This window comes from Vespula vulgaris, chromosome 20 (assembly GCF_905475345.1).
Source record: "Vespula vulgaris chromosome 20, iyVesVulg1.1, whole genome shotgun sequence".
In the NCBI taxonomy this organism is placed as follows: Eukaryota; Metazoa; Arthropoda; class Insecta; order Hymenoptera; family Vespidae; genus Vespula; species Vespula vulgaris.
This window is the reverse complement of record NC_066605.1, coordinates 2,930,512-2,942,812: the sequence shown is the minus strand read 5'-3', so window position 1 is coordinate 2,942,812 and position 12,301 is coordinate 2,930,512. Positions and strand designations below refer to the sequence as shown.

The 12,301-nt window shown below is 31.6% G+C and overlaps 1 protein-coding gene across 3 annotated transcripts in view; it reads right to left on the bottom strand.

The window, feature by feature from the left end:
• The window catches only part of LOC127071084 (uncharacterized), a 46,756-nt gene that overhangs the window by 11,742 nt on the left and 22,713 nt on the right, over positions 1-12,301 (bottom strand). For all 3 annotated transcript variants that reach the window (XM_051009965.1, XM_051009964.1, XM_051009963.1), the window contains exons 2-3: positions 6,921-7,018; positions 6,709-6,745 (exon numbers count right to left, since the gene is read on the bottom strand). In XM_051009965.1, the coding sequence (XP_050865922.1) occupies positions 6,709-6,745; positions 6,921-6,970 (87 nt within the window). In that variant the 5' untranslated portion in view covers positions 6,971-7,018. The remainder of the gene's footprint in view (positions 1-6,708; positions 6,746-6,920; positions 7,019-12,301) is intronic.

The window sequence follows — 12,301 nt, the reverse complement described above, 5'->3', positions numbered from 1 at the left end:
AAATATTGGGAATATTGCATTAATTAATGGTAATGAAATAAATTGAAGGTATTTGGTAGAAAAAAAGTAAACTAATTATCCATTAATGTGATTAGCAATAAATAATATACGAATACGAATTATAAATTATGTGTTAATCATTCACAATATCTTGCACGAAATGTCAAGATATCGTTGAACCTTTAATATTCTTTTTTTTTCTCTGATAATTTCTAATTATAACAACAATTATTAATTAACGCAAAATAAGAAACGTATTAAAATTATTTAACAGAAAAGAATTGCTATCTATCCAAAAAAAAAATACGCAATTATTATCTGAATATAATTAGCAATAAAATGTTTAATCAGCAATATGTTAATAAGAATTAAATTCTCAATATTAATCGTTAACAATATCTTGTTCGAAATTTTATAATCAAATTATTATATCAGATAATTTATAATAATAATAATAACAGTCACTAAATTAAGAGAAACTAATAATTAATATAATAATACGAATTATATTTTATGTTGATCATTAGTAATATTTTGATCGAAATTTTTATATATCATTGACCATTTAATATTTTTCTTTTCTTTAATAAATAGTTTTTAATAATAATAACAATCATTAAATTAATATAAATCAATAAACAGTATGTTAATACGAATTATATCTTTCATGTTAATAATCAACAATATTCTGCTCGAAATTCTAAACATCATTGATCATTTCGTAATTATTATACAAGATAATTTATAACAATAACAATTATTAAATTAACAAAGTCTAATAAACAGTATATTAATAATCTGTAATGTCTTGTTCGAAATTTTAAAACATCATTGACCATTTCACAACTATTATTACAAAACTATTATATCAGATAATTTATAATAACGATAACCATCATCAAATTAACAAAAACCATTCAGCAATACGTTAATACGAAATATAATTTCCCAATATCTTGCTCAAAATTTCAACAATATCTTGCTCAAAATTTTCAAATATCATAGACCATTTCACAACTATTATTACACAACTATTACATCAAATAATTCGATCAGATAATTTACAACAACAATAACAATCACCAAATTAACAAAAACCATTCAGCAATACGTTAATATAAATAATAATCTCCCACGTTGGGAGATATCAAATAATCAACAATATTTTTTTCTAGATTTCAAGATATTTCGATCTATAATATCTATCATGATATTACGAGTTAACTGAACGTGAAGTTTAAAGAATGAAATTTGCTCGAAATATCGCTCGATTTATGTTGTCGGAACGAGATTGGATTCTATCTTTCTTTCTTTCTTTCTTTCATTTTCTTTATTTTCTCTTTTTCTCATCGACCCTCTTTTTTGTCGAGGGATTAACGAAAGAAGAACCCTGTGCTCGGATAAGCCGTAGAAAAGTGCGACTGCCGTTGGAGGTGGCCGTGACGTGACGCTGCTGACAGATTACGTTTTGCGGCACGGTCTACCGTCTGTTACCAAAGCCGTCGGAAGAGAAAAAGGAACTGTGGCGAACCAAGGATGAGTTCGTTCGGGGCTGGATTAGCTACTTACTGTCTCGTGTACACGAATACACGGATATCCTGTCATTCACAAATATGCTAAATATATGATTGTATCTTACATCCAACGTGAAACACTTCAACTATTATATCCGTTGTTTTTGATCGTATGAAATAATTATCTAATGTACGGAATTATTTGATCGTATATAATGAGTTTGATATTGTGATTAAATTTTTTTCTACGTCATTTTTTTTTTTTAATGTCATTTTAATTCGACTTTTTCAATCGTTCATGTTTTTAATAATTAATCGATATGTTTTTGTTAATTCAATGTTCTCGATCGTACGAAAAAATGTTAACAGAATGTTAAGTTAACGTAATGTTAGTTGGAAGAGATTATTTGAAATTTTGATGAATTTTTTCTACGTCATTTTGTTGTTGTTGTTGTTGTTGTTTTAGTTCGAGTTTTTAAGATCGTCTATATTTTTTCTAATCAATCGATATATTTTTCGTAACTCTTTCAATTATCTTCATTGTTCTTGTTCGTACGAAATAATCGTCTAATGGATGGAATTATTTGATCATATATAATGAGTTTGATATTGTGATTAAATTTTTTTCTGCGTCATTTTTTTTTTAATGTCATTTTAATTCGACTTTTTCAATCGTTGATGTTTTTAATAATTAATCGATATATTTTATTTTCCTTATTTTCGATCATAGAGGGAGAAAATTTTTAATTCGAATCATTTAATATTTTGATTAAAACAAAATTTTTTCGATTTTTCAAGTTCATCGATTTTTTGTTGATATTAAGCTAATTTTGAAAATTTCAGTAAAAAAAAATATATAATTTCAAGAGGGTCATCATCGACGTCGTCGTCCTTGTTGTCATCATCGTTATTATCGTATACACGGAGAAAATGCGTTAGCCTTTATCGTCCAATCATCGTCGATCACAAAGTGTCGATTTCAACGAGCCCGCGAGTAATCTCGATTCTTGTATCATGGTAAAATAAATTCGATCGGCGTACAACATAACTGTCATTATCGATGACTCTACGATTCTTGTCATTGTGTTCGAATTAATTGTATATATATATAAAATTTCAATATTTATTAGGATATTAATTTAGAGTTAAAGATGGTATTATGTTGTTTGATAATTTTTATCTATTCATCAACACTCGAAATTTTCTATCTTGATTAAATATGAAATATAATATATATATAATATATAATATATAATATATAATATATAATATTGTGTATATATTAAATTCTTCAATTTATACATTTATATATATGTTTATATAATATGAAAATATATATAACATATATGTAAATTATATATAATTAACATTAATATAATAGCATAATAACATATATATATATATATATATATATATATATATATATATATATAATATTTTCTTCAAAAATTATATCGTTAATTTATTTAGACGTATGTACATATATAAATTAAAGGACATTAGATATTAGGATATGAAAGATATTATAGATATATAAAAGATATTCTGGATATCTAATACATATTATATATATATTATATTCTTCAATTTATATATTAATTATATATTTTTTTGGTATCCCTTAACTTATACATACACACAAACACACATAAATATGTATTAACCATTATATATATTATAAATTACAATATATATATAAATAATATATATAAATAGTATAAGTTGAAAGATATCAAAAACTCTTTCTCTCATATACGAAACTCGTTTCGTAGTGACGTAAGCGAGGTACGATAACATTCTAACAAATTGGCCGTACTATTTTGCAAGTTCTATTAGCATTATTTTGCATCGTGAAACGAGAATGAAGAAAAAGGAAATAAAGAGAAAAACTAAAGAAAAAAAAAGAAAAAAGAAAAAAAAACGAACAGAAAAAACGAAGTAAGTAAGAGTGAATTAAAGAGATAGATAGACAGATAAATAGATAGGTAGATAGATAGATAAGTAGACAGAGATAGAGATAGATAGATAGATAGATAGATAGATAGATAGATAGATAGATAGATAGATAGATAGATAGATACAGGGAGAGAGGGAGAGAGAGAGAGAGAAAAATAAGGGAGTTAATGCAGCCCTGGTAAAAAAGATTTCTCCTTCCCTCGGATAATTGGGCACTGAGAATGCGGCCTCTCTCTCTCTCTCTCCCTCTCTCTCTCTCTTTTTCTCTCTCCTTTTCCTCTCTCTCTCTCTCTCTCTCTCTCTCTCTCTCTCTCTGTCTCTGTCTCTCTTCGTTCGATCCAACTCGAAACTCCGAGTAAAATCGTACACACGGTCGCATACGTGCGCTTGTATACGTAACGAGATAATTAATGTACGCCGATGGAATTAGCCGATTTACATGAGAGGCGAACGTGCGCCTTGACCGAGAGTCCAAAGATGCGAAACGAAGGGGAGGATGAAGAAGAAGGAAGAAGAAAAACGATGAAAAACAAAGAACGAAGAAGAAGAAGGAGGAAGAAAAAGGAAGAAAGAAGAAGAGGAAGAACGAAGGAGAAGGACGAAGAAGAAGAAGAAGAAAGAAAAAGGAAGAAAGAAGAAGAGGAAGAACGAAGGAGAAGGACGAAGAAGAAGGAAGAACAAAAACGATGAAAAACGAAAAATGAAGATGAAGAAAGAAGAAAAACGATGAAAGACGAAGAACGAAGATGAAGGAAGAACAAAAACGATGAAAAATGAAAAAGGAAGATGAAGAAAGAAGAAAAACGATGAAAAACGAAAAATGAAGATGAAGAAAGAAGAAAAACGATGAAAAACGAAGAACGAAGATGAAGGAAGAACAAAAATGATGAAAAATGAAAAATGAAGATGAAGAAAGAAGAAAAACGATGAAAAACGAAGAACGAAAATGAAGGAGGAACAAAAATGAAGATGAAGAAAGAAGAGAAACGATGAAAAACGAAAAAGGAAGAAGAAGAAAGAAGAAGAAGGAAGAAGAAAAAGAAGAAGAAGAAGAAGAAGAAGAAGAAGAAGAAGAAGAAGAAGAAGAAGAAGAAGAAGAAGAAGAAGAAGAAGAGAGGACAGAAGAAGGTGCTCTGTGCGGGTGTCGGCACGGTCGTTTAACTTGCGCGTGCAAAACAAATGGCTTTACCATTCCTTCGAGAGATCGTTTTGCATTCGATTGGACGAGTGCGATCTACGAGTTCTCTCTTCACGATCTAGATAACTATTTATATACGATAATCTTGAGATCTCGAAGAAGATTTTTAGTCTTTCCTTTTTCTTTTTTCTTCCTCTTTCGATTTTTTTTTTTTTTGTACAGAAAGAACGATCGTGATGATAAAAAGAATAAAGAAAGAAAGATAAGAAAAGGAAGAAAATAAAGAAAGTAAAGAAAAACCAAATAAAAATAAAAAAAGCAATGAGAAAAATGGATGGAGAATGAAAACGAAAAAGACCAAAATGGATTGACATTGTTTTATCGCGCGAGATCGAATCTTTTAATTTTTCAATCAATGATGAATTCTTTTCTTTCTTTCTTCTTCATTCTTTTTTCTTTCTTACTTTCTGTGTGTGTGTGTGTATACGATCAACAAAGGAGAAAATCCATTTTAGGTAATTCACCCGTTTAACTTTCTCTACTCGTTCGTTGTCCTTACCAAAGGCTCGTAGGTATCCACCTACCTATGTACCTATGGCGGCGGCAGCAGCCCTACGGTGTTTGTCGCGAGCCGCTAACGAGCATGGACCGTTCTCTTTCTCTTTCTCTCTTTCTTTCTCTCTCTCTCTCTTGCTCTCTCTTACACCCACGATCACCGTACTTCTCTTTCTCTTTCTCTTTCTCTTTCTCGGCCCTCGCGTATCCTGGCTTACATAAGTCTTATAAAGAGCAAAGCGGTGGACCACACACATCCGATCCTATCTGCGGACTTCTCTGTGCGCTTCGCTTGCCCTTACCACTCTTTCCTTCCTTCCTTCTTTCTTTCTTTCTTTCTTTCTTTCTTTCTTTCTTTCCTTCTTTCTTTCCTTCCTTCCTTCTTTCCTTCATTTCTTCCTTCTTTCTTTCTTTCTTTCTTTCTTTCTTTGTTTCTTTCGTTCTTTATAGTAACGTCGACGAACTCTCTATTTCTTTTTTTTCTTCTTTTTTCTCCGTTTTCTGTATTTTTCCTTTTGTATTCTTCCTTATTTTTGTTTTCGTTTTTTTTTTGGTTTTTGTCTTTCTCTTTCCTCTGTCTCTCTTTTTCTTTTTCTTTTTTTTTTATTTCTTTCTGTTCCTTTCTCTCTGTCTTTTGGTTCAATATTACGTGCTAAATGTCTATCTCGTAATTATAGATAGATATATTAGACGATATATTTACACAGTGCTAACGTTAATAGTCGTGTTGATTTTTATGTTAATAATGTTTATGTTCATTTTTCATTCGTTGATTTCACTTTAGGGAATGTGACAATATAAAATTACACAGATATGTATTTTCAAAATTCGAATTGAAAATTCGCGTTATCGATTGTAAATTAGTTATAAACGGAAGATTAATTATAAATGAAATTTTGGTTTATATTCCTTTTTTTCGTTTTGTTCTGTTTGTTTTTCTTTTTGTATTTCTTTTCTTTTTTTTTAATCATAACAGTATTAATACTTTGTGAATTATGAATCATAATCATTTTCACAAATATACATTTGTGTATTACACGTTCGTCATTTCGTGGGAATTATTTCTCTAATATCGTAAATTTCTATATAACTATCTAATATTTACATAGATTAGAAAATTGATTCATTTAACATAATAATTCAAAATGTTCTAATTATTTCTGTATTATTATTGAATTATAATTGGTCTTGATTGATACATATGTTTTATCTAAACACTCTTTACTTATCAAACAAAAGAACAAAAAAAAAAATAGGGAAAGAAAAGAAACACATTCATAAAAATTATCAGTCAATTACCTTGATCAAATATTTGAGTAAAGATCATTTAAATTATTATCTTGATTTTACCTTTTCTTTTATTTCACACATTTGTCGATCTTAATTGAATATAGACACACGAGATATCAATAGATACACATATATACACTGATCAAATAGTATATACATGTATATATATATATATATATATATATATATATATATATATATATATGATTTCAATTAATATATTAATAATATTAAACATTCTTAAAAACAACTTACCCCATTCTGCGATAAGAGAACGAATGATGAATCCAACCGAGAACAAAAAAATAAAAATATTTCTTTTTTTCTCGTATAAAATATTCAATATCCAAAATAATTATTATCATTATAAACATATATCCACAGAGAAACACATATACACAATTTAATATACATAATTTCATATTACAGAATATACATTTAATCAAATGTATTCATAGATATTTACCGTGGTTACGTTCACGTCCTTGATGTAGTCCCTGTACGTGCCAGCAATCATTTTGACGATGTTCTCGTCGCCGTGTTTCGCGGCCCAATGCAAAGCCGTCTGCAACAAAGATAATGAGGGAAAAGGATTAGAATCATGGTAGGTCCAAGCTAGAGATAAATGCGAGCTTGGGAGAGAACGATGATTATTCAAAACGAAGAGGAGAGATAGAGGAGAGATAGAAGAAGAAGGTTTGAGAGGGTTGAGGAGGTTAAAGAAGATGGCGATGATGATGGTAGCGATGGTGGTGGTTGGTGATGGTGACGGTGATGGTGGTGACGATGACGACGATGATGGTGAACGGTGTTGTTGGTAGAAGTAGGTGGTGAATGTGTATTCAGGAATGAATTTTTTTTTATTTTTTTTTTTTTAAGAAGAAACTTCGAGAACTCGAAAGTCGAGCGTCGGTGGCCCAGCGTGTAGACAAGACGCGAGCAGCTGTAGCGTATTTTCAGAAAGGGACATGAGACACGTTGAAATATTTGCGAATTAACCACGTCTAGCATCCCGACGGACCGGGATGAATGGCGACGTCGTACGGCACTCCGAGAGAAGGAAGATACACTTTGAGAGTAGTCGATTACAGTGTTAAATAAGACAGAGGAATGAGAAGGAGTTGGGTTAGGATAGGGGGAGGAGGGAAGGGGGTAAAGGAGGAAGGAACGAGCGAAGTGGAAGGGTGGGATGGTGGGGTGGAACTAAAAAGAGAGAGAGAGAGAGAGGTGGTTGAAAAGGTATAGTGGAAGAGGAGAAAGAAGAAAAAGAAAAAGAATAGAAAAAAAAGAATAAAAAAGAAAAAATAACCGTGGATTCTCGAACAAGCCAGAAGTCGTATTTGGCCGTGCTCAAATTACTCTCTTAATTCGAGTGACTTCCATTGAAAGATCTCTCCAGTTGAAAAGACGTATAGGTATGTAAATTCTTGGCATGATTCCGAAAGAAGATTAAGATATATATATATATATATTTAAAAATTTTTTTTTAATGAAAAAAAGAAGGAAAAGGAAGTAGAGAAGGAGAAAGAGAGAAAGGATTAGAAAGGTATAGAGGAAAGAAGAAAAAAGAAAAGTGATAATAAAATATAATAAAATGAATATAATAAAATGAAAATAACTCGAGTGGATCCTCGAACGAGCCAGAAGTTGAATTTGGCCGTGCTCAAATTACTCTCTTAATTCGAGTGACTCCATTGAGAGATATCTCTAGTTGGAAAGACGTGTATTGGTACGTAAATTCTTGGCACGATTCCGGACAAAGATTAAGAAGATATATATATATATATATGAATAAAATTATTTTTTTCTTATTGCAACGATCAATTCTCTTGCTCATTATTTCCATATTACAACGCGAATAAAATTATTTCAAAGATCGATTTCTTTCGCGTTTTCTTTCCTTTTAAAATACACTTTTATATACATTTGAAAAAATATATCCAATAGAATCTACGTCACACGTTGGAACAGATTCGTGAAGGATGGGGTGAGAACAGCATAGGACTCGAAAAAGTCTCGAATAAAATATAACATTACCATCTAAATAAAAGCAACAAAAGTAGTAGAGAAAGCCAAAGAAAGAAGAAAAAAGAAAGAAAGAAAGAAAGAAAGAGAGTAAAAGCAAACAAACGGAAAGAAAAAGAGAAAAAAGAAGAAGAAAAAAAAGAAAACCCCCCAAAAAAAAGAAAAAAATAAAAATAAAAATAAAAAGAAAAAGAAATGTTAATCAAGATATATATTTCTCCTCTCGCTTACACGAAGGAGGAGGAAGAGTAGGAGGAAGAGTAGGAGGAGGAGGAGGAGGAGATGAGGGGTTGAAAGGGTTGGATAGGGATGGAAAAAGAGTACGACGAGAAAGAGGTCCACGTTACATCGTGACGTGAAAATGATATCACGGTTGGAATGAAGGTAACGAAGAAACGTAACGCGTAATACGGAAAGACGAGAGAAAGAGGATAACCATGCGTCGTGGTTGAATCCACGGAGACATGCGTTTTAATTTTCGCAAAGTCGGCAAACCGCTCGCGCTAACGTCGCCAACGCGGACGACGAGGGAGAACGCGAGCAGCAACGTCCAAGGCTAGATTAAAACGAGTGTCCTGTCTCTCTCTCTCTCTTTCTCTCTTTTTCTATTTCTCTCTTTCTCTCTTTTTCTCTTCAGATTCATGCGGGGGCGTCATAGAAAGCAAGCGTATGGACGAGGGTCCGACGGCGGTAACGTGTGCAGACTGCGCATGCTCGCGAATACTATACGTTGTGGACCCTCTGCAACGATGGAGACAACCTGCAGGCAAGCTCATTAGCGCTGGAAAAACTCATCCTAACGAGGCTACGTACCTAATGACGAGAATCTCGCGCGCGAGCTCTTTCTCTCTCTTTCTTTCTTTCTCTCTTTTTCTTTTTTTTTCTACCTCACTTACATACTCACTCTCACGTACGTATATACGTGTTTGCACGTTTTCACCAGTATATCGTCCAGTATAATTCGTGTTTGTGAGCTTAATCCCCTTCTCAATTCTCTCTTTCTCTTTCTCTCTCTCTCTGTCTCTCTTCTTCCTCTTTTCATTTCGAAAATTTCAAGAGATACATCATGGAACAATGCATCGTAATTTCTTTCTTTTTTTTCTTTATTTTCATGACACTGACTATTATGTTAATTAATGGTTTATTAGTAAACGATTAGTTGATATATTTCAAATTGAATCTACTTTGTTTTGTTTATTAATGAATTATTTCATTCGTATGAATCAATCAATACATTTTAAATCAATTTCATTTTTGTTTTATTTATTAAGTAATATCATCGCCATTATCATACTCTCAATCATGCTTCCGCACTCATCGTCGTACTCATCGAATCGTCGTTGCTTTCTATGTACGATTTTAGCCCTCTATTCATCGTTAACGGTTTATGTATATATATATATATATGTATATATATACGTATGTATATCTCTACTGTAAATTAACGAGCAATGGAGGATTGGTAGAATATATGGTAGATGTAGCGATACGAGATATTAGAGCCACGTGGCCGACTAATATTATATCGACTTCGACGAACGGGATATTTCCCTTTCCGAAGTACGAGATTACAACTGGTTAGAATTGATTTGACGTTAATATATTCGAATATTTATGTGAGTGTGTCAGTGAGTAAGTGAGTGAGTGTGTGTGTGTGTATCGATATCAATAAAAATTTGAGTTAAAGTTATTTCTTTTAAAATTATTGCTTCCTTTAAAATTATTATAATTCTATTAATATTTTGTATATATATATATATATATATATATATATATATATATATATATATATAATGGACGTTGTTTTTTCGATTGCAGTTAATATGATTTTAAGATTGAGATTATAGAATAGGATGTGTCATATTAACCCATGAAATTTCATTAACGTTAATTTTGTATTATTGGATAGTAAGAATATTAAATAATTGTAAACTATTTTCATTTTATTTCATTCAAACTATCAACATTTTAGATTTAATGTTAAACTAGGACAAAATATTGTGAATTAATGAAAAAGAAGGAAATAAATTTATTTCCATTTCGAAAATTTGAAGAGATACGGAACAATGCACCATAATTTTTTTCTTTTTCTTTATTTTCATGACACTAATTATTAAGTTAATTAATGGTTTATTAATAAACAATTAGTTGATACATTTCAAATTAAATCAACTTTGTTTTATTTATGAATTAATTATTTCACTTGCATGAATCAATCAATTACGTTTAAATCAATTTAATTTTTGTGTTATTTATTAATTAATCGTTTCATTATATTGATAACTAACTACAATCCAAATTAAAACAATTTCGTTGCGTTTATTAATTAATTGTATCATTGTATCAATTAATTACTACACTCTTAATTATTTTCTATTTCACTTTATTTGCCAATCAATTGTCTCATTGTATTAATAATCAATATATACATAATTAATTAATAAATACATTTTTAAATTCATTCTAATCTGTTCGAACTTTTCTCCATTAAAATATCTCTATTACATATACTTCGACGAATTCGACGAGAACGATACTATATCGAAAATGAAAGATAGATCAGATGTAAAAAAATAGAACAACAGAGAAACAGAGTTGAAACAGAGAAAGAGAGAAAGAGAGGAAGAGAGAAAGAAATCAAACGACGCATAGTACAATCTCAAGGTAACAACTCGAATGCATCAAAGCCTCACCCGCGAGTCTTAACGAGTACACAACCGTGTCGTCGTTGCGAGTACACTAATTACAGCCGATTAAGAAAGACGGTGGTCTCAGCAACGTCCAAACGACTATTTCTCTCTCTCTCTCTCTCTCTTTCACCCTTCCTCACTCATTCTATCTTTCTCTTTCTCTCAGTGAGCAGTATGATGGTGAAACATACAACACCGGAAACGCAGACTAAGAAATAGGAAAAAATTCATGGACGACGAGAACAGGGACGTCGAGGGTAATCGGATTAATGCGAAGTTACTTCGAAAGACGCGAGGATCTCATGGAGGGTTACATGAAATGAATTTCTTTTTTTTCTTTCTTTCTTTCTATTTTTTTCCTCCCTGTTGGTCCTGGCAACGTACCGGAGCATCGTCAACGTTTACGTCGAGCACGTATGTAAGTATACATACGTAAATATATACAGCTATGTATATGTATTGTATATATATAAATATATATATATATAGATATGCATATATATATATATATATATATATATATATATATATATATAGCTAGGTACGTAGGGGTCGTACGCTCGAGAGCTGCCGTCTACTTGCAGCCTGCTAACGAAGTTTTATGAAGCGCGATAGCGCCATACCTACGGCATGCCGCGGACTTTGGCGCTCCTTAATTTGTGAATCCTGTGCGTAGTGTCGGCACGGTTCTACCGCAAAAGAATGGTATGTCGGCCGACAACGTGATATATCTTCGCTCCTGCGTTCTGGACCCGAAGATCCTCTTCGGTGGACTCCGCGTGTGCGAAGGATATCTTTTCTTGGCTACACGGTAGCATTCTCCTAATTCTTATTATTTCCTTTTTCTTCTTCCTCTATTCTTGGATAAAGAAGACAAAAAAAAATAAATAAATAAAGAGAATAAAACCGACGGCCCGAGCACGCGCGCGAAAGAGAAAGAGAGAGTGGTACGTGAGAAAATCTATGAAAAATCTTTCAAAGTTCCCTCTAGCGAGATATTCGAATTCCATTCGAACGGTAACGCATGGAATTCAAGCTCGTAATTCCCCTAGCTTGAAAATATCCATTTCAAATATTTCATGAATAGCTCGAGAGATTTCAATTAGCTCCTTTCTCTTCGATTCGATCAATAA